The sequence below is a fragment of the Salarias fasciatus genome, chromosome 13, assembly GCF_902148845.1.
Source record: "Salarias fasciatus chromosome 13, fSalaFa1.1, whole genome shotgun sequence".
NCBI classification, from domain to species: Eukaryota; Metazoa; Chordata; class Actinopteri; order Blenniiformes; family Blenniidae; genus Salarias; species Salarias fasciatus.
In genome coordinates, this window is record NC_043757.1 from 3,085,041 (window position 1) to 3,108,150 (window position 23,110).

Here is a 23,110-nt window from a genome sequence, read left to right on the forward strand (position 1 = left end):
AAGAATCATCCTACACTGAGCGTTGATTGGGTGGGTGGAAGAAGAAAGCCACGCCCACCGGGCCCTGTAGTCACCGCCCCATTATACATCATTTCCGGTTCCGGGTTCTTCTCGCTCAGAGTTTCAAAGATGGCGGCGGCCGAGTCGGACAGAGATCCGTCGTCCTCGATATGCTCCGAGTTCCTCCACTTCGACGCCAAAGACACCGCGTCGGTAAGCCTTTGTGCGGCCTGCGGGTCCGCGGGGCGCGTGGGGCTCGTGCTGCGTTCCGCTTCATGTGCGTCTTGTGACAGTCCCGATGACGTGCCGTTAATGCTAATGCTAATGGGGATGTGTCAAACATCTGGATTAAAGCCGCCCAGCTGCTGCTGGCAGTCCGGCCCGAGCTGCTGTCCGCCCGGCGGGAGCCTCCGGGGGGCTGGCCGCAGTGGCTCCGCGGGCTCCGCGCCGTTCCTCGAGCTCATCGGGGCCCTTATTTACCGGACAGGTCCGGTGTCTCCCCCTCAGAGAAGACTCAACCTGCAGGGTCACGCTACTCGACAATCACTCCTTTTATTCTCCTGATCACGGCAGGCGACACTGTGTACATCAGCAGTAAAATCCCATCAGCGCTGACATCAATAGCATGTCAGCCCTTTGCACAAACGGCGACATCTGCGTTATCGAATAAGCTAGGTCATTTACATCAACAACAAAATGTCCAATCAGCTGTTTACGTCAATAACATCCAGCCAGCTGTTTACTTCAGCGTCCAGTGAGATGTTTACATTAACCACGATAACGACCAGTCAGCTGCTTTCATCAGTAACATGTCAGCATTTCACATCAATAGACAATAACATCCAATCAGGCTGATTACATCAACCAGCAGCAGCATTTTCACTGTTTCCATCGATAAGTAGGTTAGCTCTGTGCTGGCCTCCGTCTGTTCGCACTGTCAGCCTGTTGTTGCTCTGTTGTCAATGTCCAGAGATTCTGGGTGAATAATGGATCCTTTAATACTGTGAGTGTGAGGCATAGGTCGTCTATGTAAAATGAACAAATTGCAACCATTGTATGTTAATTATATTGGTAAAATGTGCAGCACAATGGACGGATCTTAGTGCAAATAAGAGATTCTTTATTTGTACAGTGTAATGGATAGATGGCAGAAATCAGACAGGAGTGCTTTACATTCACACTATCTAGGTCAGACAGTCACGGCCAGGATGACTGATCAGATTAAAGAAGGGAAACGAGCTGCACACACACACACACACACACAACCTCTGATTTAAGGCCGTCTGCACCTGTCACTCACAATAAGCTTCTAATCAATGTTATCCTCCTGCTGTCCTCCTTCTCCTCCTCTCTTCCACCTGTCCTCCTCCTGTCCCTCCTCCTCCTCCTCCTCAGCGGTGGCTGGCAGCGGCTGACCTGCAGCAGGAGGTGTATCATCATCTGGCCTCCTATGTACCCAGAATCCTTTGTGTGGGGCCCAGCAGCAGCGGGAGCAGCAAGGAGGAGCAGCGGGAGGAGCAGAGGGAGGAGCTGGCCTGCCAGCTGCTCCTCCTGGCTCCTCTGGAGTGGTTCCTGCTGAGGGAGGAGCCTGCAGCCGGTCTGGCCCTCCTCCAGGAGAACAACCAGCCCTCCCCGCTGTGTGGACACGTGTTCAAGGTGGGAGAACCCACCTACTCCTGCAGGTAACGCACACACACAGAAAACCACAGTCGCACTGTAACACAGTTATCCCCTGCGATTGCCTTCCTGCCCCCTGTGACTCGCTCTTTCCCCCCTGGGTTTCACCTCTCTGGACTTTTTGTTGTTGGACTGTTGCTCTCAGGAGGTGTCAATTTCAGTCTTGTGTGTGTGTGTGTGTGTGTGTGTGTGTGTGTGTGTGTGTGTGTGTGTGTGTGTGTGTGTGTGTGTTTTCAGGGAGTGCGCGGCCGACCCCACATGTGTTCTGTGTATGCAGTGTTTCCTGGGCAGCGTTCACAAAGAGCATCGTTACAGGGTGAGTACACACACACACACACACACACACACACACCCACACACTCCTCCACCTCTTGTTGGTTTTCACTGGTCATTGAGGAGTAAAATGTGCAGCTGACAGCAGGAACACTGTGAGAGACTGCTGTCAGCTGCAGCTAGTCACACACACACACACACACACACACACACACACACACACACACACACACACACAGAGTTTTAGCCCAGTTTTTAGATTTTAATGTCAGCCGCTGCTCTTTGAATGAGAGAAAGGAGCACAGACTTTCATTTACTTGTACAGTCACACACAGCTGTATCGAGCAGTGTGACGTGCTGACGCGGAACCAGAACCCATCGTTTCTCTCGTGTGTGTGTGTGTGTGTTGCAGATGACCACTTCATTAGGAGGAGGTTTCTGTGACTGTGGAGATGCCGAAGCCTGGAAGAAGGGTCCTTACTGCCAGAAACACACTCCTACAGACAGCAGCAGAGACACAGAGGAGGTGTGTATGTTTGTGAGAGAGAGAGAGAGAGAGAGAGTGAGTGTGTGTCTGTCTCTCACACTGTGTTTCTCTTCAGGACCCTGTAGCCCAGCTTCCCCCCGACCTGGTTGCCCGTGGTTACAGCATCTTCTCCATCATCCTGAAGTACGCTGTGGACATGCTGACCTGGGAGCAGGAGGACCAGCTGCCTGCAGGCCTGGAGCCGCCGTGAGTACACACACACACACACACACACACACACACACACACACACACACACACACACACACACACACACACACACACACACACACACACACACACACACACACACCCAGTGTTAGGTGGTACTGTACTGGGGATGTAACAATTATTTATTTAACGATTTAACAATTTAACAATTTTTTATTTCTGTTAAATCCAATACTGTACTTTTCAATACTTCTTGTTTTCAATATTCTGTCATATTAAACTTCTTTTGATTGCTTAGGTCGGGACAAAACATACTATGAATAATATCTCTTCAATTAACAGTCAAATGCTAATTTAAATATTTGTCATCTTCCTTTTCTGTCTTTTCTTTTCTTATTTATTTCAGGCCATATCAATACAACTTAACACAAAATTGGCACATTTATAATCAAAACTTCCTGAATGATGCCTGAAAAGGAGTGGGAAGAAGAAATACTTGTTTTACTCCCACCCCTGTTCTCTGGCAAAATCATCACACAAATCTTGTCTGTTATTTTCTCACCATTTTGTGTGTGTGTGTGTGTGTTTTCGTGTGTGTGTGCAGGGAGCGAGGCGACAGCTACTACTGCATGCTGTTCAACGATGAGGTGCACACCTACGAGCAGGTGATCTACACCCTGCAGAAAGCCGTCAACTGCAGCCAGAAGGAGGCCGTGAGCTTCGCCACCACCGTGGACCGAGACGTCAGTCCCTGCACACACACACACACACACACACACACTCTGTATACACACACACACACCCACGGCGTTATACAGACTAGTCTAGGGGCTTGAATGTTGAGTGAAGCATCACGTTACTTGGCTGCTCCAGCTCAGCCTTTTCGAGCAGACTTCCTCGTCTGCGTTGACAAAACTGCGGATGCTTGTTGGGAACAAGGGGACAGTATTGTCATTGTGCCCTGAATGTTTGTCACGTTTCGTGAACACAAAGTCTCACTGCATGACAAAATACCTCCGTGATGAATACAGCTCTCCTATTAACTGGTGGCAAGCGCAAAGTGTCAGACGCTTTAGGGCGATTTTTGCAATCCACCAATTGCACAAGTAAAGGATGAATGTTAATATGTATTGGTAAAACATCGACAGATGTTTGTTCAGATGACGGATCCGTTATTTGCTCAGCGCAATCGGTAGATCACACAAATCACCTAAAATGCTGCTGTCCTTGGTGCTGAAGAGGTTTCGATCGTCGTCGTGTCCCGTTCAACCGGCTCCGGTAACGTCAGGCAGCGGAGCGAGCCGCCTGCTGATCTCTGGAGCCCCGACTGTCGCTGACTCAAATAATTTAATGTTTTAAGGTTAAAGTCACTCTAGAGGGGCTGTAGCCCCGCCCCTCGCTGCAGCCCCGCCCCTCCCACGCTGACGTGTACACACTGCACACACTGTACACGCTGCACTCCCACTGTAATGCTTTATACACACCTTGTACACACTGTACACTCACACGTGTGTGTCTGTATGTTTGCAGGGCAGGAAGTCGGTGCGTTACGGTGACTTTCAGTTCTGCGAACAGGCCAAGTCTGTGATCGTGGTGAGTGTTTGTCAAACATTGTCACTCCACTGATCCACTTCAAACTCAGTTCTGACGGGTCTGCCCCCCTCCCGCCCCCCAGAGGAACACCAGCCGCCAGTCGAAGCCCCTCCGGGTGCAGGTGATGCACTCCTCTGTGGTGGCTCACCAGTGTTTTGCCCTGAAGGCTCTCAGCTGGCTGGGGCAGATCATCCAGTACTCCGGTAGGGCTGCAGCACAGCTACCCACAATGCCTCCGAGCTCACCCAGTTCTGCTCACTCTGTGTATGTGTGTGTGTGCGCGCTGCTTCCAGATGGTCTCAGGAGGATCTTGTGTCAGGTCGGCCTTCAGAAGCAGTCAGAAGAGGAGAGTTCCTCTCTGGTTGATCGGCTGATGCTCAATGACTCCAAGATGTGGAAAGGTGGGGTCTCCTCTGGTCCTCCTCCAGTCCTCCTCTGGTCCCTCTGCTCCCAATGCTCCTTCTGGTCCTTCTCTGGTCCTCCTCTTGACTGACGTCTTTGTGTCTCTGCAGGAGCCAGGAACATTTACCACCAGCTGCTCATGAACAGTCTTCTCATGGACTTAAAGTACAAGAAGATATTCGCCATCCAGTTTGCCAAGGTAAATCTCCATACACAAACACACACACACACACACACACACACACACACACACACACACACACACACACACACACCCCGGTATTTCTTCCCTTTCATTGTGTTTTTAAAGTTGTTGCAAAGTGAAACTCTTCATACATCAGATTCAGTTTGAGTCTTTTAAAATGCTGAAGATCACGCGGTCAGCTCTGCTCTCCTCGGGTTGCTTCAGGGTTAGCCTCATATAACCGATACGCAAACCTCTAAATAGGCGTTCAGCGCAGCACAGAACGCCAGGGGAAGTTCTCTCGCCGACTTGGAACCACGAGGGCCTTGATGGGCTCTGGCTGCCTGACCTACTGTAGACGCAAGAGCAGACCGAGCCTCACGCCGGCGTTAGCCGACGCTAGTCCAGGTTAGCCGGCGCGGGCGGAGGCGAGCCGAGGGGAAGGCTGCGGGTCGGGCTGAGGCTCGAGCTCTGACCCGGAGGTGAAATGTCGTCCCTCCTCAGAACTACAGACGCCTGCAGACAGATTTTATGGAGGACGACCACGAGCGCGTGGTGTCCGTGACGTCACTGTCAGTGCAGCTCTTCACCGTCCCCACCGTGGTGAGTACGGCTCCTCGTCCTCCTCCTCCTCACATGCACACGCCTCTCTGTGTCTCCCCCGGTCTGCGCTGCTGGTAGATGTACCAACGCTTGCAGAGCGACTACGTGAAAGACGACCACGACCGTGAGTTCTCCATCACCGACCTGTCGGTGCAAATGTTCACCGTCCCGTCTCTGGTGAGTCCCGCGGGCGGCGCCGGCTCCGTCCCCCCGCCAGACGCCGTCCTGCTCCCGACGGAGGCTCCGTGCGCACACACATCCCCACCTCACAGGAGCCAGGAGATAAATGACAGCAGAAGAACCTCCTCTGGTCACAGAGGTTCAGACATGTTATGGCCATGTTTCTCACACACATCGACGTGTGATCCATTGACATCTCATCAGAATGTGAAAAACATGTTATTGACATGTTATCATGACAAACATGTTGATAAGGTGTTATGTTAAAAGCATAACATGTGAATGATAAACATGTTATCAATGATGCATTTGGTTGCATGTTAACATGTTAATAACATGTTAATAACATGTCAGCATGGTAATACATAGAAAACATGTTAAAGTGATTGTCTTGAGGGTTTGAATGGTAATAAACTTTATTACATGTCTGAAGAAGGCGCACACACCCCCAGACACTCCCCCCCCCCCCCCCCCCCCCCCCCCCCACACACACACACACACACACACACACACTGAGATGTTTCAAACACTGCTGTGTGTGTGCTTGTGTGTGTGTGTGTGTGTGTGTGTGTGTGTGTGTGTGTTGTTCAGGCCCGGATGCTGATGGTGGAGGAGAACCTGATGACCACCATCATCAGGACCTTTGTGGACCACCTCCGGCACAGAGACCTGCAGGGGCGTTTCCAGTTCGACCGCTACACGGCTCAGCAGGCCTTCAAGTTCGGACGGGTCCAGAGTCTCATCGGGGACCTGAAGTGAGCTCCAGAGCCCCTGTAGTCCAGAGTCCTGCTCCCAGCTCCCCTTGCTGTAACGCTGGTGTGTGTGTGTGTGTGTGTGTGTGTGCAGGTACATCCTGATCAGTCCTCCGACTCAGTGGAGCGATCAGCTCAGGCTGAAGTTCCTTGAAGGTCTGGAAGCTTTTCTCAAGTTGCTGAAGTGCATGCAGGTAAGCTGGAGGTCGCGTCCTGGTGCAGGTCCAGCTTTGTCCCGGTCCTGGTCCCGGTCCTGGTCCTGGTCCTGGTCCCGGTCCTGGTCCTGTCTCATCATCAGATGTGTGTTTCAGGGTATGGACCCGGTGGTGAGGCAGGTGGGACAGCACATCGAGATGGAGCCTGAGTGGGAGGCGGCCTTCACCCTGCAGATGAAACTCACTCACATCATCTCCATGATCCAAGAGTGGTGCTCCACGGACGTGAGTGTACACGCTACACGCTACATGCTACACGCTACACGCTACATGCTACACGCTAAAGGCTACATGCTACAGGCTATAGGCCACATGCTACCTTTTTGCCCCACAGACCGGTTTGAAACACGATCTTTCCGTAGACCAGCTGGACGGTGTATAAATTCACCTTAACCAAGGGCTTAACGATGCTTGGGGGAAAAAAGAAGAAAAAAACTGATCTAGTTCCACACAGAAAAGAGACGCTGACGGAACTGAAGCATTTTTCAAAATAAAACTTTGTTTCATACAATGAGTGTGCACAATAGTTTTAGAAATTGCTGTCTTTTAGTCTTTTTAGTGTTGCTTTTACTGAGAGAACTTTTATCATGGGGGCTGGCTACAGACGAAAAGAAAAAAACAAGTGGCAGCTCCTAAATTTTATCTCAGGGGAAGCCAAGATGGCGATTTATGTCAGCAGGAGGAACAAGGTTGAGGGCAGAGAAGGACAGGACGTCAAGGAAGTGTGGCAGGTCAACGTCAAATCCAGACTCTGGCTCGAATACCGTTTTTTTAAACAAAACAATGATTTAAACGCTTTTAAAGAGGTCTGGTGTTTTAAGGACATTCTGTGCTGTATGGAAAACAACAAACTTCACTTTGCAAATTTTTTAATTTGAAAATATGAATGGTTTTTAAGTGTCTGACACACACTGTATCGCTGTAAACTGTGTAAATAAAAGTGTGGTTTAAAAATCAAAAAAAAAAATCTCTCTATCTCTCTCTATCTCTCTCTCTCTCTCTCCCTCTCCCTCTCCCTCTCTCTCTCTCTCAGGAGCGGGTCCTCATCGAGGCCTATAAGAAGTGTCTGAGCGCGCTCACTGAGTGTCAGGGCGGCCTGGCAGATGGCGAGCAGCCAATCAGCTTGAGTCTGGCCGGTCACTGCGTGGAGACGTTCAGGTGTCAGGTGTCTCAGGACAAAGTGTCCATCCACCTGCCCGTGTGCAGACTGCTGGCAGGTACACACACACACACACGCACGCACGCAGAAGAACAGGAGTTGTACACACTCTCATGGCCTCTTTCACCCCGGCTCCAGGGCTGCATGTCCTCCTCAGCAGGACGGAGGTGGCGTCTCGTTACCCGGAGCAGCTTCCTCTGGTCAGTAGCAGACGTCACTTCACACACAGCTCCGGACGACAGTCAGACTACAGTCAGACTGACCGACCGGCCTCTCACTGCCCCGTCTGTCCTCAGGGTGAACTCAGCCCTCCCCTCCTCATCGAACTGCCCCTGCGCTGCCTGGTGCTCTGCGCCCAGGTGCATGCTGGGATGTGGAGGAGGAACGGCTTCTCCCTCATCAACCAGGTGGGTCTGCGGCCGGAAGCTGGTCGATCTGCCGCTGGCAGCTGATTGGTGGATGAAGTCTCTGTCCTCTGTTTCCCTCCAGATCTATTATTATCACAACGTGAAATGCAGAGTGGAGATGTTCGATAAAGACATCGTCATGCTCCAGGTAGGATCGGACTCTCCTGTCACTCTGTCGCTCTGCTGCCTCTTTGCTGTCCTTCTACTGACTGTCTGGGTGCGGACCAGGCGGGGGCGTCCATGATGGATCCAAACCACTTCCTGATGATCGTCCTGAGCCGATTTGAGCTCTTCTACATCTTCAGCTCCGCAGACATCAGGAAGAGATACAGAGAGGCCAACAAGGTGAGCCGGGGCTCCGCCGACGCTCCCGTCCTCGTTCTACAGACGCTCTGCTGACTGCGCTCCGTCTCTGCCCGTGTCCACAGGACCTGGTCCAGCAGAACACTCTGATCGAGGAGATGCTTCATCTCATCATCATGGTCATTGGTGAGTCCGCCAGAGGTCGACCAGCGCTCAGGTTCTGCCCCTGTCTGGACTTGTGGGGGTCAGAGGTCCCGGGTCTCCTCGTGAAGATGACCTGTGTGTTCCAGGTGAGCGGTACGTGTCCGGCGTGGGACAGGTGGAGTCCTCGGAGGACGTCCGAAGAGAGATCATCCACCAGCTGTCCATCAGACCCATGTCTCACAGCGAGCTGGTGAAGGCCCTGCCCGAAAACGTAAGAGTGTGTGTTCGTAGGTGTTTATAGTTGTGGCTGCGTGTGTTTTAACTCTGACTCTGTTTCAGGGCAACAAAGAAACGGGCGTGGAGAGAGTCATCGACAGCGTGGCTTCATTCAAGTCAGTCTGTTTCCCCGCGGCCTGAAGCTCCGCCCACCTGTAGCTGCGGCTCTGACTGTGGTTGTGTGTGTTGTGCTCACAGGAAGCCCGGTGTGACGGGGCGGGGTCTCTATGAACTCCGCCCGGAGTGGAACAAACACTTCAACTTGTACTTCCATCACTACAGCAGAGCCGACCAGTCCAAGGTACACTTCACCGCACGCGATGGTCGATCCCCCAGTGTCCCCAACACCGCCATCATCCTCCAACATCCCTCCATCATCTGCCAACATCCCCCGTGCCCCCCCGCCCCGCCCAAGCCTAACCCTGTTGACTGTTTGCTGGGGTTTTGATCGTGTGTTTGGTGTTTCAGGCTGAGGAGGCTCAGAGGAAGCTAAGGCGACAGAAAGGAGAAGACACAGGTAGACGTCGGCAATTTCCATATCACTTGAGCTTCCGTCAGCTGGTTGCCATGGTAACACCGTGTATGTGTGTGTGTGTGTGTGTGTGTTTTTCAGCCCTGCCGCCCCCTCTCCCACCCCCCCTCTGCCCTCTGTTCGCCAGCCTGGTGAACCTGCTGCAGTGCGACGTCCTGCTGGCTGTAGAGGGCGCTGTGCTCCAGTGGGCCGTGGAGCCCAGCGGGGGAGGATGGACCGAGTCCATGTTGCAGAGGGTGAGGGGACCAAGTCCATCTGGGGAGGGGCTGTTTGTTATGATTGTTTAATGAGTGAGTGTGTGTGTGTGTGTGTGTGTGTTCCTGATTCACCCACAGGTGCTCCACCTGGTGGGCTTGGCTCTCCTGGAGGAGCAGCAGCAGCTGGAGAACTGCAGCGGAGAAGAAGACGTCACCTTCAATTACACCTCCAAGATCACACGTCAGTGCTGTGTGTGTGTGTGTGTGTGTGTGTGTGTGTGTGTGTGCGTCCTCTGTTTACCCCTGGAGGGGTGGTTGTGGGTGAGAACAGTGGTTAAAGTGAAAACACATTGTTTTTGCCCAGTTGTCCGACTGTAATGTCCGACTGGACAGCCAGAGATTGTCATTTTTCCCCACTAACTGACCATCACTTAAAATATACCACAAATGTGACGGTTTGAATACTCTGGCATCAGGCACACTCCCTGAAAATCCAGCACACACATTCCAAACAGTCTTTCGCCATCCACAACTGCCAGTGAATCACCTGAATGCCTCCCTTTGCAGTTGTAGCAATCCCTGGGATATTCTTTTTACCACATTGTCCCCAGTCTGATCACAGATGTACTGGAATGACTCCTGCGACACACGGGAGTCTTTCTCGCGGGTGTACCGGCAGCAGGATATCTCCGCCTCACAGCCCTCGCTGTCTTTGACGTTGCCCTGCTTTCTGCGGTTTCAGGTCCCGGAGAAGCTCCCAGTACCTCAGGGAGTGTCCTGGCCCTGCTGGAGAGTCTGCAGAACGCTCCTCACCTGGAGGTCCACAAAGACATGATCACCTGGATCCTCAAGGTGAGCCCCGTGAAGCCGCCGTGTCAGCACCCAGGGGCCACTTCTCATGTTTGTTTGTTTTGTTTACAGTTGGTGTCCAACATCAAAACCATGAGAGAGCGGACGTCATCGGCCTCCTCCATCACCATCAGCCAGGGCGGCGGTCTGGAGGAGGTGAGGCGGCTCCAGGACTGGAGGCAGAGTTCTGACCGTCTCTGTCTGACTGACTCTGACTGTCTGGTGCAGACGCTCAGGGACAAAGACAAGGCCGAGAGGAAGAGGAAGGCGGAGATGGCTCGGCTGCGCAGAGAGAAGATCCTGGCCCAGATGTCCGAGATGCAGAAACACTTCATCAATGAGAACAAAGAGCTCTTTCAGCAGAGTCTGGAGGAGCTGGAGGCGTCCACGTCGGCCGCGGAGCTCAGGTACACCTGCACTACACCTGGACTACACCTGAACTAAGCCTGTACTACACCTGCACTACACTTGGAGCACTCTGTGTTCCTGCTCACCTTTGACCTGTGCTGCTGGTCGGCTTTAAGGCGGTGTCCTCCTCTCTTGCAGTCCTCCCAGCTCCGCACTCACCTGCGCGTCTCAGGTGTGCGTCGGACCGAGACGAGTGGGCGGGGCCGAGCGCCGTCAGCCGGTGACCTGTATCCTGTGTCAGGAGGAGCAGGAGGTCAGAGGTCACGGCAGGGCCATGGTGCTGGCGGCGTTCGTCCAGAGGTCGACGGTTCTGTCCAAGAACCGCCAGCGCGGCCTGCCCAGCTCAGGTGGGTGGAGTCACACGCCGACGCCGTCGGGCCGGTCGTAGTTCCTGAGTGACGGACGGGTGGTGTCGTGTTCCAGAGCACCTGGACCCCGTCTTCATGCACCCCGACCTGTCCCTGGGGACTCACACCGCCAGCTGTGGACACATCATGCACGCCACCTGCTGGCAGAGGTGAGGAGCTGCTGCTGCAGCCGCAGGGTACAGAGGGAGGCGTGCCCTGTGCTGAGGGGTGTGTGTGTGTGTGTGCGTGTGTGTGCAGGTACTTTGAGGCAGTGCAGCTGAAGGAGCAGCGGCGGCAGCAGCGACTCCGGGGACACACCAGCTACGACGTGGAGAACGGCGAGTTCCTGTGTCCGCTGTGCGAGTGTCTGAGCAACACCGTGATCCCCCTGCTGCCACACACACACACCCCCGACCACAGGTACACACACACACACACGCCTGACCACACGCCAGACCATCTGCACACACACACACACACACCTGTGTTGACCGCTCCTTCCCGTTGCAGTGTTGACCATCCCAGCCTGGAGGCGTGGCTTACAACAACCAATCAGCAGATAGCAGCACTCAGATCTGCCTACAGGCGGCAGTCCGACGGTCAGTCCTGTCAGTCGTTCGGTGGGCGGAGCCTCAGTCTGGTGTCCAGGCGTGGGCTGACGTGTTTGTTTTTGTTCCAGGTGTGTCCGAGGGGGCGGAGCCTGCTGTTCCTGAAGGATTCAGACTTGATTTCACGCCACAGTGAGTGTCGGTGTGTCTCACGGTGATGCCGGCGAGACGCCGCCCGGATGTCTCATGCCGTGCCGCTGCTTTGTCCCCGTGTCCGTCAGGAACCCGTTCTCCAGCAGCGTCAGTGAGATGATCACCACCTTCAGCATGTCCACGTACAAGGTCGGCCTGAAGGTCAACCCCAACGAGCAGGACGCCAGAGTCCCCGTGCTGAGCTGGGCCACCTGCGCCTACTCCATCCAGAGCATAGGTACACACACACACACACACACACACACACACACACACACACACACACACACACACACACTCCCAGAGGCAGCGATACGTTGAGGTCACTCTGACCCTCTTCTCTTATAGAGCGCCTCTTGATGGACGAAGAGAAGCCGTTGTTTGGAAGTCTACCCTGTCGACAGGTAACAGAAGAAGAACGTGTGTGTGTGTGCGTGCGTGCGTGCGTGCGTGTGCGTGTGCGTGTGTGTGTGTGTCTTGACCAAACCTCTGTGTTGCAGGACGACTGTCTGAGCTCTCTGACTCGGCTCGGTTCCGCCTGTTGGACCACGGCGCCACTGAAGACTGTTCACACTCACTTCATCAGGCTCCTCTCAGGTACACACACATGAAACACACACACACACACACACACACACACACACACACACACACACACACACACACACACACACGTGAGTTGTTCCACAGTTCTGCTGTGACTCCAAATCCATCCTGCTGGTTCTGTGACTCTCTGAAGGAGGGTTCTGCTGGTCCTTTATCTTTTATGTTTGCGTATAACCAGTCTGTTTTTTCTTGATCCGTTGCAGTTGTACTTTGTGTGTGTAACCAGAGTGTGTGTGTCTGTGTGTGTGTGTCTGTGTTTGCAGCCCTGGTTCCAGACTCTCAGGTGGAAAACTCTCCGTGTCTTCTGGACGTCGACATGTTTCACCTGCTGGTGAGTTTCACTGAACAGCAACCAGTCTCAGTCTGGCTCGGGTCCACTTACTGTGTGTGTGTGTGTGTGTGCGTGCTTGCGCGCGCCGTGTGTGTGTGTGTGCAGGTGTATTGCGTGTTGTCCTACAGCTCAGTCCATGCTTTGGACCAATCGGGACGCACCGTGGTTGACTCAGGCCACCTTCACCTCCTCCAGCTGGTCACTGTGGCTCACCTGGTCCAGATCCTGCTCTCTTCCATTACAGGTAACACACACACACGCACACGCACGCACGCGCACGCACGCAACACACACACACACACACACGTAACGTTACTGTGTATGTGTGTGCAGAGGAAGCGTTCATGGAGCAGGACAGCGGCAGTTCAGAGGAGGAGCAGCTCACCTGGCAGCTCTACAGCACCCTGAGGACACACCTGACCGGGTGAGTGGAGCTGCTGGCAGACAGTGGTGCGGAGTATTTCTGACTCCATGCACCGGTTTCGTTAGTGTGTGGACGTTTGGTCTGCCTCTTTTTTCATTCAGGTTTTTAATCACTTGCAGCGCAATTACATTTGAACAAGGTTGTAACTTTTGCAGCATTTGATGTAGACTGGTAAGAACTTTATCTGTGTGTTTGTGCGTGCGTGCGTGCGTGTGTGAATGCGTGTGTTTGCATGCATCACAGTGTGCTGCCTGAGGTGTCCTCTGGGTGGCAGCTGTGGCATCGCCTTAAAGCAGGAGTCCTGCCGTTCCTCAGAGCCGCTGCTCTCTTCTTCCACTACCTGAACTCTGCAGCGCCCCCTGCTGAACTCCTGGGTAACAACACACACCAGCGGCACTGCAGTTGAGGACATACATATATCCATCACCTATAACCATCACTGTTCACTTTATTTGTGTGTGTGTGTGTGTGTGTGTGTGTGTGTGTGTGTGTTGTAGTTGCAGGTCCAGGTCAGTGGGAGGCGCTGTGCAGCTACCTCAGTCTGCCCTCCAACCTGCTGCTGCTTTACTGCAATCAGCACACACTGCTGGAGCCACTCATCCAAAGGTCAGACACACACACACACACACACACACACACACACACACACACACACGCCTGATTGAAAGCATGAACTTGAAATTTTTGACTCATCTGTTGGTCTTTGTGTGTGTGTGTGTGTGTGTGTGTGTGTGTGTCCAGGTGGTGCTGTCATCCAGGTGTGAGGCAGACCCTTCAGGGGGGCGGAGTCATTGTCAGATTTCCCAGAGAGTCAAACCGACTGATCAGCCTGCCAGAAGACTACAGCGTCCTCATAAACCAGGCGTCCAGCTTCACGTCAGTGCACACACACACACACACACACACACACACACACACACACACACACACACACACACACACACACACACACACACACACACACACACACACACACACACACACAGGCAGTGGCGGAATGCAGCGTTACCTGACTGTGTGTGTGTGTGTGTCGCTTGTGTGTCCAGGTGTCCTCGCTCAGGTGGGGACAAGTCTCGGGCTCCCACGCTGTGCCTGGTGTGCGGCGCCATGCTGTGCTCCCAGAGCTACTGCTGTCAGACGGAGGTGGACGGAGAAGACGTGGGGGCGTGCACCGCACACACCTTCACCTGCGGAGCGGGCCTGGGGCTCTTCCTCAGGTAACACACACACACACACACACACACACACACACACACACACACACACACCTGCACACATCTGTTAACACCCATAAACCTGCTTACTGTGTGTGTGTGTGTGTGTGTGTGTGTGTGTGTGTGTTTGCAGGGTCCGCGAGAGTCAGGTGTTGTTTGTTGCGGGTAAAACAAAGGGCTGTTTTTATCCTCCGCCGTACCTGGACGACTACGGAGAGACTGACCAGGGCCTCAAGTAGGACTTTGACTTTGATTGTTTGTTTGTTTGCTTGTTTGTTGCATTCGTGGAAACACTCCTCCACCTGTGTGTTGCATTCGTGGAAACACTCCTCCACCTGTGTGTGTTGCAGGCGCGGCAACCCCCTCCACCTCTGCACGGAGCGCTACAGGAAGATCGAGCGTCTGTGGCGGCAGCACGGCGTCGCGGAGGTCATAGGTCACGCTCAGGAGGCCAATCAGACGCTGGTCGCCATCGACTGGCAGCACCTGTGACCCCCTGCTCGGCCCCGCCCCCCTGCGCTCAGCCTGTCTTCCCTGATAGAAACCAGTCCAGGAGTGTTTTTAGGGTGGAGACCTTTGACCCTCCTGTCCCAGTTGACCAATCAGAGAACAGGAAGTTTTTGTGAAGCCCCGCCCACCTCCAGCAGTTGTTCACTCTCTGGATCACCATCAAACAATCACGGAATGCGGGGATGTCTGAGAGGCTCAGTTTCCATGGCAACAGAAGTGGTAGGCGCCACATGCTTTCAGTCACTTAGTTACTTCGTCGTCAAAGAATCTGATTACTAGTGAACCAGAGGAGAAGCTGCAGACAGCTGCTTCCTGTCACCTGATTGGTTGATAAGTGGATCGTTCTGCTGGAGTCAGGCGAGGGGGTGTGGTCTCCATGGCGATGGCATTCCAGCCTTCACCTTATGCATCACATGACCTGAAAACTGATCTCTGATTGGCTGCGTGTTTCAGAGGAGGCGGAGCTTCAACTTTTACGTTAGTTTAAAACAGGTGGCGTTCTGCACGACGCCACTTCCTGTCGGTGTGTTTTGTTTTCAAATTAACTTTAACCATTTACGTGATGTTTTATTTCTCTGGAGGCTCGGCTGATGGTGTGGACAGTGGGTTGCCACGGCGATGCATCATTATCTCTGATGGCGTGTTAATATGTGAATTCTTGTATAAATATTGTATAAGAACAATAAAAAGTGTGAAAGAACTTTGCTCGCCTGTGATTGGTGGTCTGCAATGTCTTACAGTCAAATCCAGATGAGGTGTGTAGTAACCTTTTAATCAATTTTTCATATTTCGATGAGTCTTCAGCTCAGGCTGAAGCTAGTCATGGAGTTCCACAGGGTTCTGTGTTTGGGCCCATGCTCCTCACATTACACATTCTTCCTGTGGGGAAGTGTTTTCAGGGAACACTCCTTTAACTCCCAATGCTATGCAGGTGATCCACAAATCTATTTCAAAAACCAGATAAAGCAGAAGTCAATGTGTTTGACAGAAAGGAAACGTGAAGAAATTTGGAGTTATGATGGTCATATATCGATGTTCGGGCTCAGCTGTTGAAGCAGTTCAATAGATTTCCATTAAAGTGTCAAAACTGTGGTCAAGGCGAACTGCAAGCCGTCACTCCTTAGATCACACATAGAATAACCGACAGACACTTGAACTGTACATGACTGAAACGTCACAGCTCTTGAAAACTGTGTTGCCATAGTAACTGCCTCCTCCTCCTACTCCGTCTGGGTCTCTGGGGGTTTCTCCGGCGCTGCGATTGGCTGGATGGATCAGCGAGATTCACCTGTGCAGAGGTGAGGCGGTTGAGAGTGGCAGGAGGAAGCAGCTGATTAGCATCAAACCTCTTAGCGGCGGGATTAGGGGGCTGAGCCGCTGTAACGAGATCACGGCCAGCTTTAGGATGACGTGTCACCGCTTGGCCACAGTCGCTCGTCCACGCCGCCAACAGGACGCATCGCCCCGCAGCCTTTCTCCCGGTCTCTCTGTCGTGGTTTGATGGCGGACCCCTCTGACCCCCCAGCAGCATGGACCGTGCTGGCCCGCAGCACAGCATTATGGGTGTGAAATTCATGAGCGAGTCGTGTTCAACTGCCTCTTTTTGGATCTAAGTGGTGAAACGGTGACGGGTCGGCGGCGGCGGCACTCGGGAAGCAGATCTTCCTCTCTCTGGGATTTTCAGTGACTGCTGGTTTTGTTGAAGGCGGCACCATGCCGTTCATGCCAGTGAAGTTCACCCTGCAGAAGCGGGTGAAGCTGGCTCAGGGCCTCTGGATGCTCTACTGGTTCTCTGTCATCGTGGGCATCCTCATTTTCAGCCTCGGCATCTTCTTCAAGATTGAGCTGAGGAAGAGGAGTGAGATGATGGACAATAACGAGAGCCACTTAGTGCCCAACCTGCTCATCCTGCTGGGCGCCGTGGCCTGTGGCGTCAACGCCTTTGGGGGGAAGGTGTGCCACGACTCGCTGGACCCGCTCAAGTTCGCCAAGTGGAAGCCGATGCTGAAGCCATACCTGCTGCTGTGCTGCGGCCTCAACGTTGCGCTGCTGCTCGCCGCGCTGCTCTGCTTCCTCATGCAGTTTGCGATGTACCTGTCACTGGCCGACGGCCTGAAGAACGGCATCAAGTTCTACAAGGACACCGACACGCCGGGCCGCTGCTTCATGAAGAGGACGCTCGACATGACGCAGATCGAGTTCCGCTGCTGCGGGAACAACAACTTCAGGGACTGGTTCGAGGTGCAGTGGATCAGCAACCGCTACCTGGACATGAGCAACGACGTGGTGAAAGAGTGAGTACCAGTCCGGACGTCTCACCAGCAGACCCACCCAACACTGGTTCAATGAGCAGAATTCACACCCACCCAGTTTGAAATTTTACATCAACTTTTGATTTTTTTTTTTTTTTTTTTTTAAGCATGTATACTACCGATTTTGGTTAGATTCAAGAAGATGTTGGATTTCTCTGTGGGATTCTTTGACAACGAGCCTGGATGATCTCTGAGCCGATTAGTTTTTGTTCCAGCGAGTTTTCAGCTGAATCAGCAGTAAAATCTCAGCTGGTTGGTTGTTTCAGAGGAGGATCAGCTGGGACTTAAAGTGGTAAAAGTTCCCGTGCAGGAGCTGACCTCTAAGTCTTTAATCTGTTGGGATCTGATTTCTACCTAAACCTTCACTGACATGACAAGGTTAAACCCTTCCATACCTTAATTCACAAGGCCATGAACCACATCATGGAACCGCAGCAGAAACCTGCCAGTGGCTGATGCACTGTTTTATGAACCTGTTAGTGTGTTTGAGTGCTCATGTGTTAATGCTGTTAAGAGATATTTCCTCTCTGAGATTATTATTTCCCATGATCCACTTTTATCCTCCTGTCTGCCATATTCCATGACCGCAAGGTGATATGTCAGTCCTTCTCAGGCTACAACCGAAAACAAACACTAGAGATGCCACAACCCCAGCAAAGGTTCTTTAACAGCACCGACTCATGTGAGTGGGACATATTGGCTTCATCTGGAACTTGTGATCTGGATCTGGTAATCTGGATCTGGTGGTCTGGATCTGGTGGTCTGGACCACGGCAAGAATGGCTGCAATGAGCCTCCTCAGCTCTTTTCGTTTCTTTAAAGACTGAAATATGTTTCTTCTTCTACCTGCTGGTGATGCTAATGCAGCAAGTAGCTGTTAGCTTACTGCCAAAATCAGAGCTTGTTTTCTAAATCAGGTTTTTTTTTATATTTGTTTTCACCAGAGACTTAATCATTTGATCACAGAAAGGATTTCCTGACCTAAACTTAAGAAATGAACTAAATCTTCCTCAGTTATCCTGCAGGGAGTGAGCTGTCTACTGAGAGCTCTGTAGAGAGTGTTCTGGAGAGTGTCCCTCAAGAAGTGTTCCATAAAGAAAAGCGAAAGGTGAATAAAAACAAGTAAAGATGAATTTACTTGTTTTCGTTCCCCCCTGTTTAAGAGTCCCTGCTTTAGACCCATCAGGGATTTTCAGGACCCACAAGCCTACGGATTCCTCACAAAACCTCATGTGCTTCCATGCTTCCAGTTCCTCTGGGCTCCCTCCTCACGTTCTTCAAAGCCCTGGACCCTTCAGACTTCCCCTAGAGACTCCCCAGGTCCTTCAGGGACCCCCTCAGAACCCTGTGTCCCCCTCATGATCATGTCTCTGATATGCTTGTCCTTTCAGTCGTGTCCTCAGTAATGTGGAGGGAAAGTACCTGATGGACAGCGTGCCGTTCAGCTGCTGTAACCCGGGTTCCCCGCGACCTTGCATCCAGCACCACCTGACCAATAACTCCGCCCACTATGACTATGACCACCGCATCGAGGAGCTCAACATCTGGACCCGGGGCTGCCGCGAGGCCCTCTTCTCCTACTACAGCAGCATCATGAACAGTATCGGGGCGCTGGTTATTTTCACCATCTTTCTAGAGGTACGACCGCCCACATCCCACTGCGGCCAATCAGCTTCCAACTGGAAGAAAAGGGTTAGGGCAACTCTTAGGTAACCTTAACCCTAACCCTAACCCTAGGGCTTACCCAATCCTAACCTTAACCCCAGCCCAAACATAAACCCTAACCCTAACCCTGAACCCTAACCCTAACCGTAGTCCAGCTTAGCTTAGCTTATAATTCTGGTGTCTGCAAAAGTCACAGTACTCAGAGGTGCCAAACTTGACTTAGTAACATTTGATTTTCATCGCCAAAAAGTAGTGCAGTGCTTGGGACATGCCTCCCAGTGAGAATGTCCCTGGTTTTGGTCTCACTTGAGCTTGGGAGGTTTAGACTGTGAGGAGTTTGCATGTTCTTCCTGTGTGGATGTGCTTCTTTCCTCTCACAGTGTAAAAACACGTGTTTCTAGTTTCTAGTGGTGATTGTAAATGTCTTGTTGGGGTGAATGTGTGCTTGTGAGACAGTCACACTGAGGTGAGAACTTTCTGTAGAACCAGACTCAGAGCTGGACACTTTCTGCTGTTCCAGCTGGTGGTTAGATGATGAAGAGGGTAAAAAGGACGTCACAGACATATTGCAGGTGGATATTCTAACCCAGTTTCAGGTCGCAGGTAGGAATTCAAACCCTGGCAAAGTTTAGGGGGTAAGGATTCAAAGGGGGTAGGGATTTAAACCATGCTTTAGGTACGGTGTAGGGATTCTTTTCCTAGTAAGGGGTGGATATCAAACCCTGGTTTAGGGTTGAGGGGTAAGGATTCAGAAACCTGCCTTCACACACTGTTGGCTGGCATAAGACATCAACAGGTAGCAGAGGTCTTTGGTGTGTTTGGTTCCACGTGATGGTCGATTGATTCAGGGTGTTCTTGCGCCTCTGTGTCTTATTCTCATGTGGACCTCAGAAGCCTTGGTGTCACAATGTGCTCCGCCATGACGAGGCTTTCGCCTGAAGGTGAACGCAGGAGAAGTTCTATTCTTAATCTGCTCATCTCAGCAGCAGCTGAGCTGACCTTGAACACACCGGGTTAACGGCATAATTGATTAGTGCGGTGAGAGGTGATTTGTATTAGCACTGATGTTTGTTCTCAGAAGTGAATGATGACACAAACATACACACACACACACACACACACACACACACACATGCGCAGCAACAATCTGCGGTATTGCTGACTTTGATCATGTTGGTCTTATCACAGGTGAGTAAAACAGAGAAATGCCAAAAGTGAGTAACATCAGTATCTCAGGTGCATAACAATGGTATCTCAGGTGTGTAATTGGAGTACCTCAGGTGTGTAACTGGAGTATTTCAGGTGTGTAACTGGAGTACCTCAGGTGTGTAACTGGAGTATTTCAGGTGTGTAATTGGAGTATCTCAGGTGTGTAACATCAATATCTCAGGTGTAATTTGAATATCTCAGGTGTTTAACTACAGTATCTGAAGTGTGTAACAGGAGTTTCTCAGGTGTGTAATTGGATTATCTCACGTGTGTACCTGGAGTATCACAGGTGTGTAACTGCAGTATCTCAGGTGTGTACCTGGAGTATCACAGGTGTGTCACTGCAGTATGTCAGGTGTGTAACATCACTATCTCAAGTGTGTAGTTGGAGTATCTCAGGTGTGTAACGGCAGTGGCATATAATTGAAGTATACCATGTAACAGGAGCTCCAGTGTGTCGACGTGTGTGTGCGAGCACGTTTGTGCGGGTGTTCGTGTGTGCGCGCGAGTGTGTGTGTGTGTGTGTGTGTGTGAGAGAGAGAGAGAAAGAATGACTTGTGCCGCTGTGGCCTGGTAATCTGCTGAGCAGTGGTCAGGCTCACGGAGGATCAGGAACTATTCTGAGGGTTAATCTGAGCGTCATCGAGGCAGAATGCACTCTGGGAAGATGTGGGTCAAAACAACAAGTTTGACCTGTCGTGTGACGGCAAGCTGCAGATTTAAAGCCAACATCCTGAACTCAATCACTCATGGACACCTGAGCCTCGGCTTTACCTGTGGCTCCGCCCCCACTCACCTCTGATTGGCTGCTGACTGTGGCAGATGAAATTCTGTAGTTTATCTGAATATATGACTGTTTACTATCAAAACATATATGGTAAAATACACAGACACTAAACAAAGGAACGTACAAGGCAACTGTAGCACACACACACACACACACACACACACACACACAGACACACACACACACACACACACACACACACACACACACACACAGTCATCACATTTCATCCTCCACCTTTCTTCTACATAGAGCAGCTACGTACTCTTCATACTGATTGTGTGTGTGTTTGTGTGTGTGTGTGTGTGTGTGTGTGTGTGTGTGTGTGTGTGTGTGTGTGTGTGTGTGTTTATGTGTGTGTTGCAGTCAGCAGACATGGCGGGGCTGAAATACCTGTGCACGGCCCTGGAGACCATGGCGGACCCCGAGAACCCGGAGTGTGAGAGCGAGGGTTACCTGCTGGACAAAGGTGTGAAGGAGACGCTGGCAGAAGCTCTGTCCAAACTCAAGACGCTGGGCAAGGGCAACCAGGTGCAGGAGGGCGGAGCCACGGGCGAGGCCGCCACCTGAGAGCCCCGCCCCCTCCTCCCCAAGAAGGACTGAGGTCTCCCCCCTCTACTCACCCACAACCCCCACTCCTGGGGGAAACAAAGGAGACCATCTCCAGATCTGTACACACACACACACACACACACACACACACACACACACACACACACACACACACACACACACACATCCACACACACACCACTTTTCAATATTGTGAATGTGTAAATATGTTGAAAAGAGTTTATTTTTAATCAGCAGAAATCTGCTGCTGTGAATGAAACATCTGGATTTATGTTATCCCATCTCTGCTTCCTGTCACATGACGGTCCCACCCAATCAGACCTGAAGGAATGAACCCATAGACGCACTGGTACGAGCCAGTCAGAGTCTGTCCACAAGGGGGCGCCACCTCTGACCTCTGAAATGACAGTTGGCATGGAAACAGACAGATGAGCCAAAGAGAGGAGACAGCTCTGCTTTTAACAGTCTGTGCAGCTGCACACAGGGAACACCTGCACAACCAGCAGTGTGTGTGTGTGTGTGTGTGTGTGTGTGTGAGAGAGAGAGAGAGAGTGTGTTTGAGAATGTCTGTGAGAATGTGTGAGTAAAGTTGCAGATGGTGTAAACTCATAAGCCTTCAAAAACACACACACACACACACACACACACACACTCACAGGGCAAGCATGAGTCCCTGGCCTGGATTTGAACCAATCATTTTTCATTTTAGGCCGTTTACACGACAACCGTGCTCTGAAAACGCTCAGGCTCCGTCTCCATGTCAATTGCGGAAGCACTCTTATTGTGCGTGCGCACCACAGCCATAGTAACTAGTTCTGCACATGCTCAGTAGAGGGACAATAAGAACAAGGTTTTCCTCCAGAGTGTCAAGACTCCCAGTCCAGATTCTCCTGGTTCTGGTCCTGCTCCCAGTCTATATTCTCCTGGTCCTGGTCCTAGTCCATATTCCCCTGCTTCTGGTCCTGGTCCTAGTCCAGATTCTCCTGGACTTGGTAGTTTTAGAGTTGACAGTCACCGTACTAACAGTCGGCTGTCGGTACAAATGTCCGTGTTCTCCTGTTGTTAATGTTCTTAGCGTATTGTCCTCAGCTAGCATGTGTGTGTTGGTTTCATCACAAAACCAACCAACAGCACCCACTAGTGGCCCTCCATGAAAACTACATCATTTTCAGCAATTTCTGCCTTTTCTGTGGAATCGATCCGACATGTTGTTCAAAACGTTGCGTAAACACGAAGTTTTGTAAAATGAAAACACAAAAACACTACGTTTTCACATGAAACATTGTCGTGTAAATGGGGCCTGCTTTGACATGTAACCACCACACACTGGAAATCTTATGGATGTTTTATTTGGTCTCCAACTTTGAAATTGTTTTTGTGTTTGACCAAACAATTTAAAATCGACATTCTTTGCTTCTATGGGCTAATGCTAGCCTTGATGCTAAGGAATATGCTAACACCTGCGGTCAGCTGTCTGCTTCTGGGATTGCAACCGGAGCTTCTTGCTTCACTTCTTTTCTTGTATTTTTTACACTGAGTGGT

General features: G+C 51.7%; 2 protein-coding genes across 3 annotated transcripts; both read left to right on the forward strand.

The window, feature by feature from the left end:
- Positions 1–83: 83 nt before the first annotated feature.
- ubr2 (ubiquitin protein ligase E3 component n-recognin 2) lies at positions 84–15,724 on the forward strand. 2 transcript variants are annotated; one of them, XM_030106893.1, is made up of 46 exons: positions 84–213; positions 1,396–1,682; positions 1,915–1,993; positions 2,363–2,476; positions 2,553–2,683; positions 3,252–3,390; positions 4,178–4,240; positions 4,323–4,443; positions 4,534–4,641; positions 4,753–4,841; positions 5,331–5,429; positions 6,201–6,364; positions 6,456–6,555; positions 6,673–6,801; positions 7,610–7,793; positions 7,874–7,935; positions 8,032–8,142; positions 8,225–8,290; positions 8,371–8,487; positions 8,571–8,631; positions 8,736–8,860; positions 8,929–8,981; positions 9,064–9,166; positions 9,334–9,382; positions 9,479–9,633; positions 9,733–9,835; positions 10,337–10,446; positions 10,516–10,599; positions 10,672–10,850; positions 10,990–11,198; positions 11,275–11,368; positions 11,457–11,618; positions 11,709–11,797; positions 11,878–11,938; positions 12,028–12,176; positions 12,287–12,342; positions 12,439–12,535; positions 12,808–12,875; positions 12,981–13,119; positions 13,209–13,299; positions 13,543–13,673; positions 13,797–13,905; positions 14,041–14,175; positions 14,346–14,516; positions 14,647–14,748; positions 14,864–15,724. In XM_030106893.1, exons 1-46 carry the CDS (start codon positions 130–132, stop codon positions 15,003–15,005), a joined length of 5,274 nt encoding a protein of 1,757 aa, XP_029962753.1. In that variant the 5' UTR covers positions 84–129; the 3' UTR covers positions 15,006–15,724. The 2 variants fall into 2 exon arrangements, with proteins under 2 accessions (XP_029962753.1, XP_029962752.1); XM_030106892.1 differs by lacking the exon at positions 5,331–5,429 and adding an exon at positions 5,508–5,606.
- A 938-nt stretch (positions 15,725–16,662) lies between these two features.
- prph2b (peripherin 2b (retinal degeneration, slow)) lies at positions 16,663–21,565 on the forward strand. The gene is made up of 3 exons (XM_030106901.1): positions 16,663–17,317; positions 18,726–18,972; positions 21,362–21,565. Exons 1-3 carry the CDS (start codon positions 16,737–16,739, stop codon positions 21,563–21,565), a joined length of 1,032 nt encoding a protein of 343 aa, XP_029962761.1. The 5' UTR covers positions 16,663–16,736.
- Positions 21,566–23,110: the final 1,545 nt, after the last annotated feature.

What these genes read in the sequence shown, in the direction of transcription:
- ubr2 (XM_030106893.1), top strand. Translation starts at nt 130, where the DNA reads ATGGCGGCGGCCGAGTCGGACAGAGATCCGTCGTCCTCGATATGCTCC. An exon ending in CCTGCTCTCTTCCATTACAG is followed by an intron (nt 13,120 to 13,208) that starts GTAACACACACA and finishes ATGTGTGTGCAG; the next exon opens with AGGAAGCGTTCATGGAGCAG. An exon ending in GAGACTGACCAGGGCCTCAA is followed by an intron (nt 14,749 to 14,863) that starts GTAGGACTTTGA and finishes TGTGTGTTGCAG; the next exon opens with GCGCGGCAACCCCCTCCACC.
- prph2b (XM_030106901.1), top strand. Translation starts at nt 16,737, where the DNA reads ATGCCGTTCATGCCAGTGAAGTTCACCCTGCAGAAGCGGGTGAAGCTG. An exon ending in AGCAACGACGTGGTGAAAGA is followed by an intron (nt 17,318 to 18,725) that starts GTGAGTACCAGT and finishes TTGTCCTTTCAG; the next exon opens with TCGTGTCCTCAGTAATGTGG. An exon ending in TTTTCACCATCTTTCTAGAG is followed by an intron (nt 18,973 to 21,361) that starts GTACGACCGCCC and finishes TGTGTGTTGCAG; the next exon opens with TCAGCAGACATGGCGGGGCT.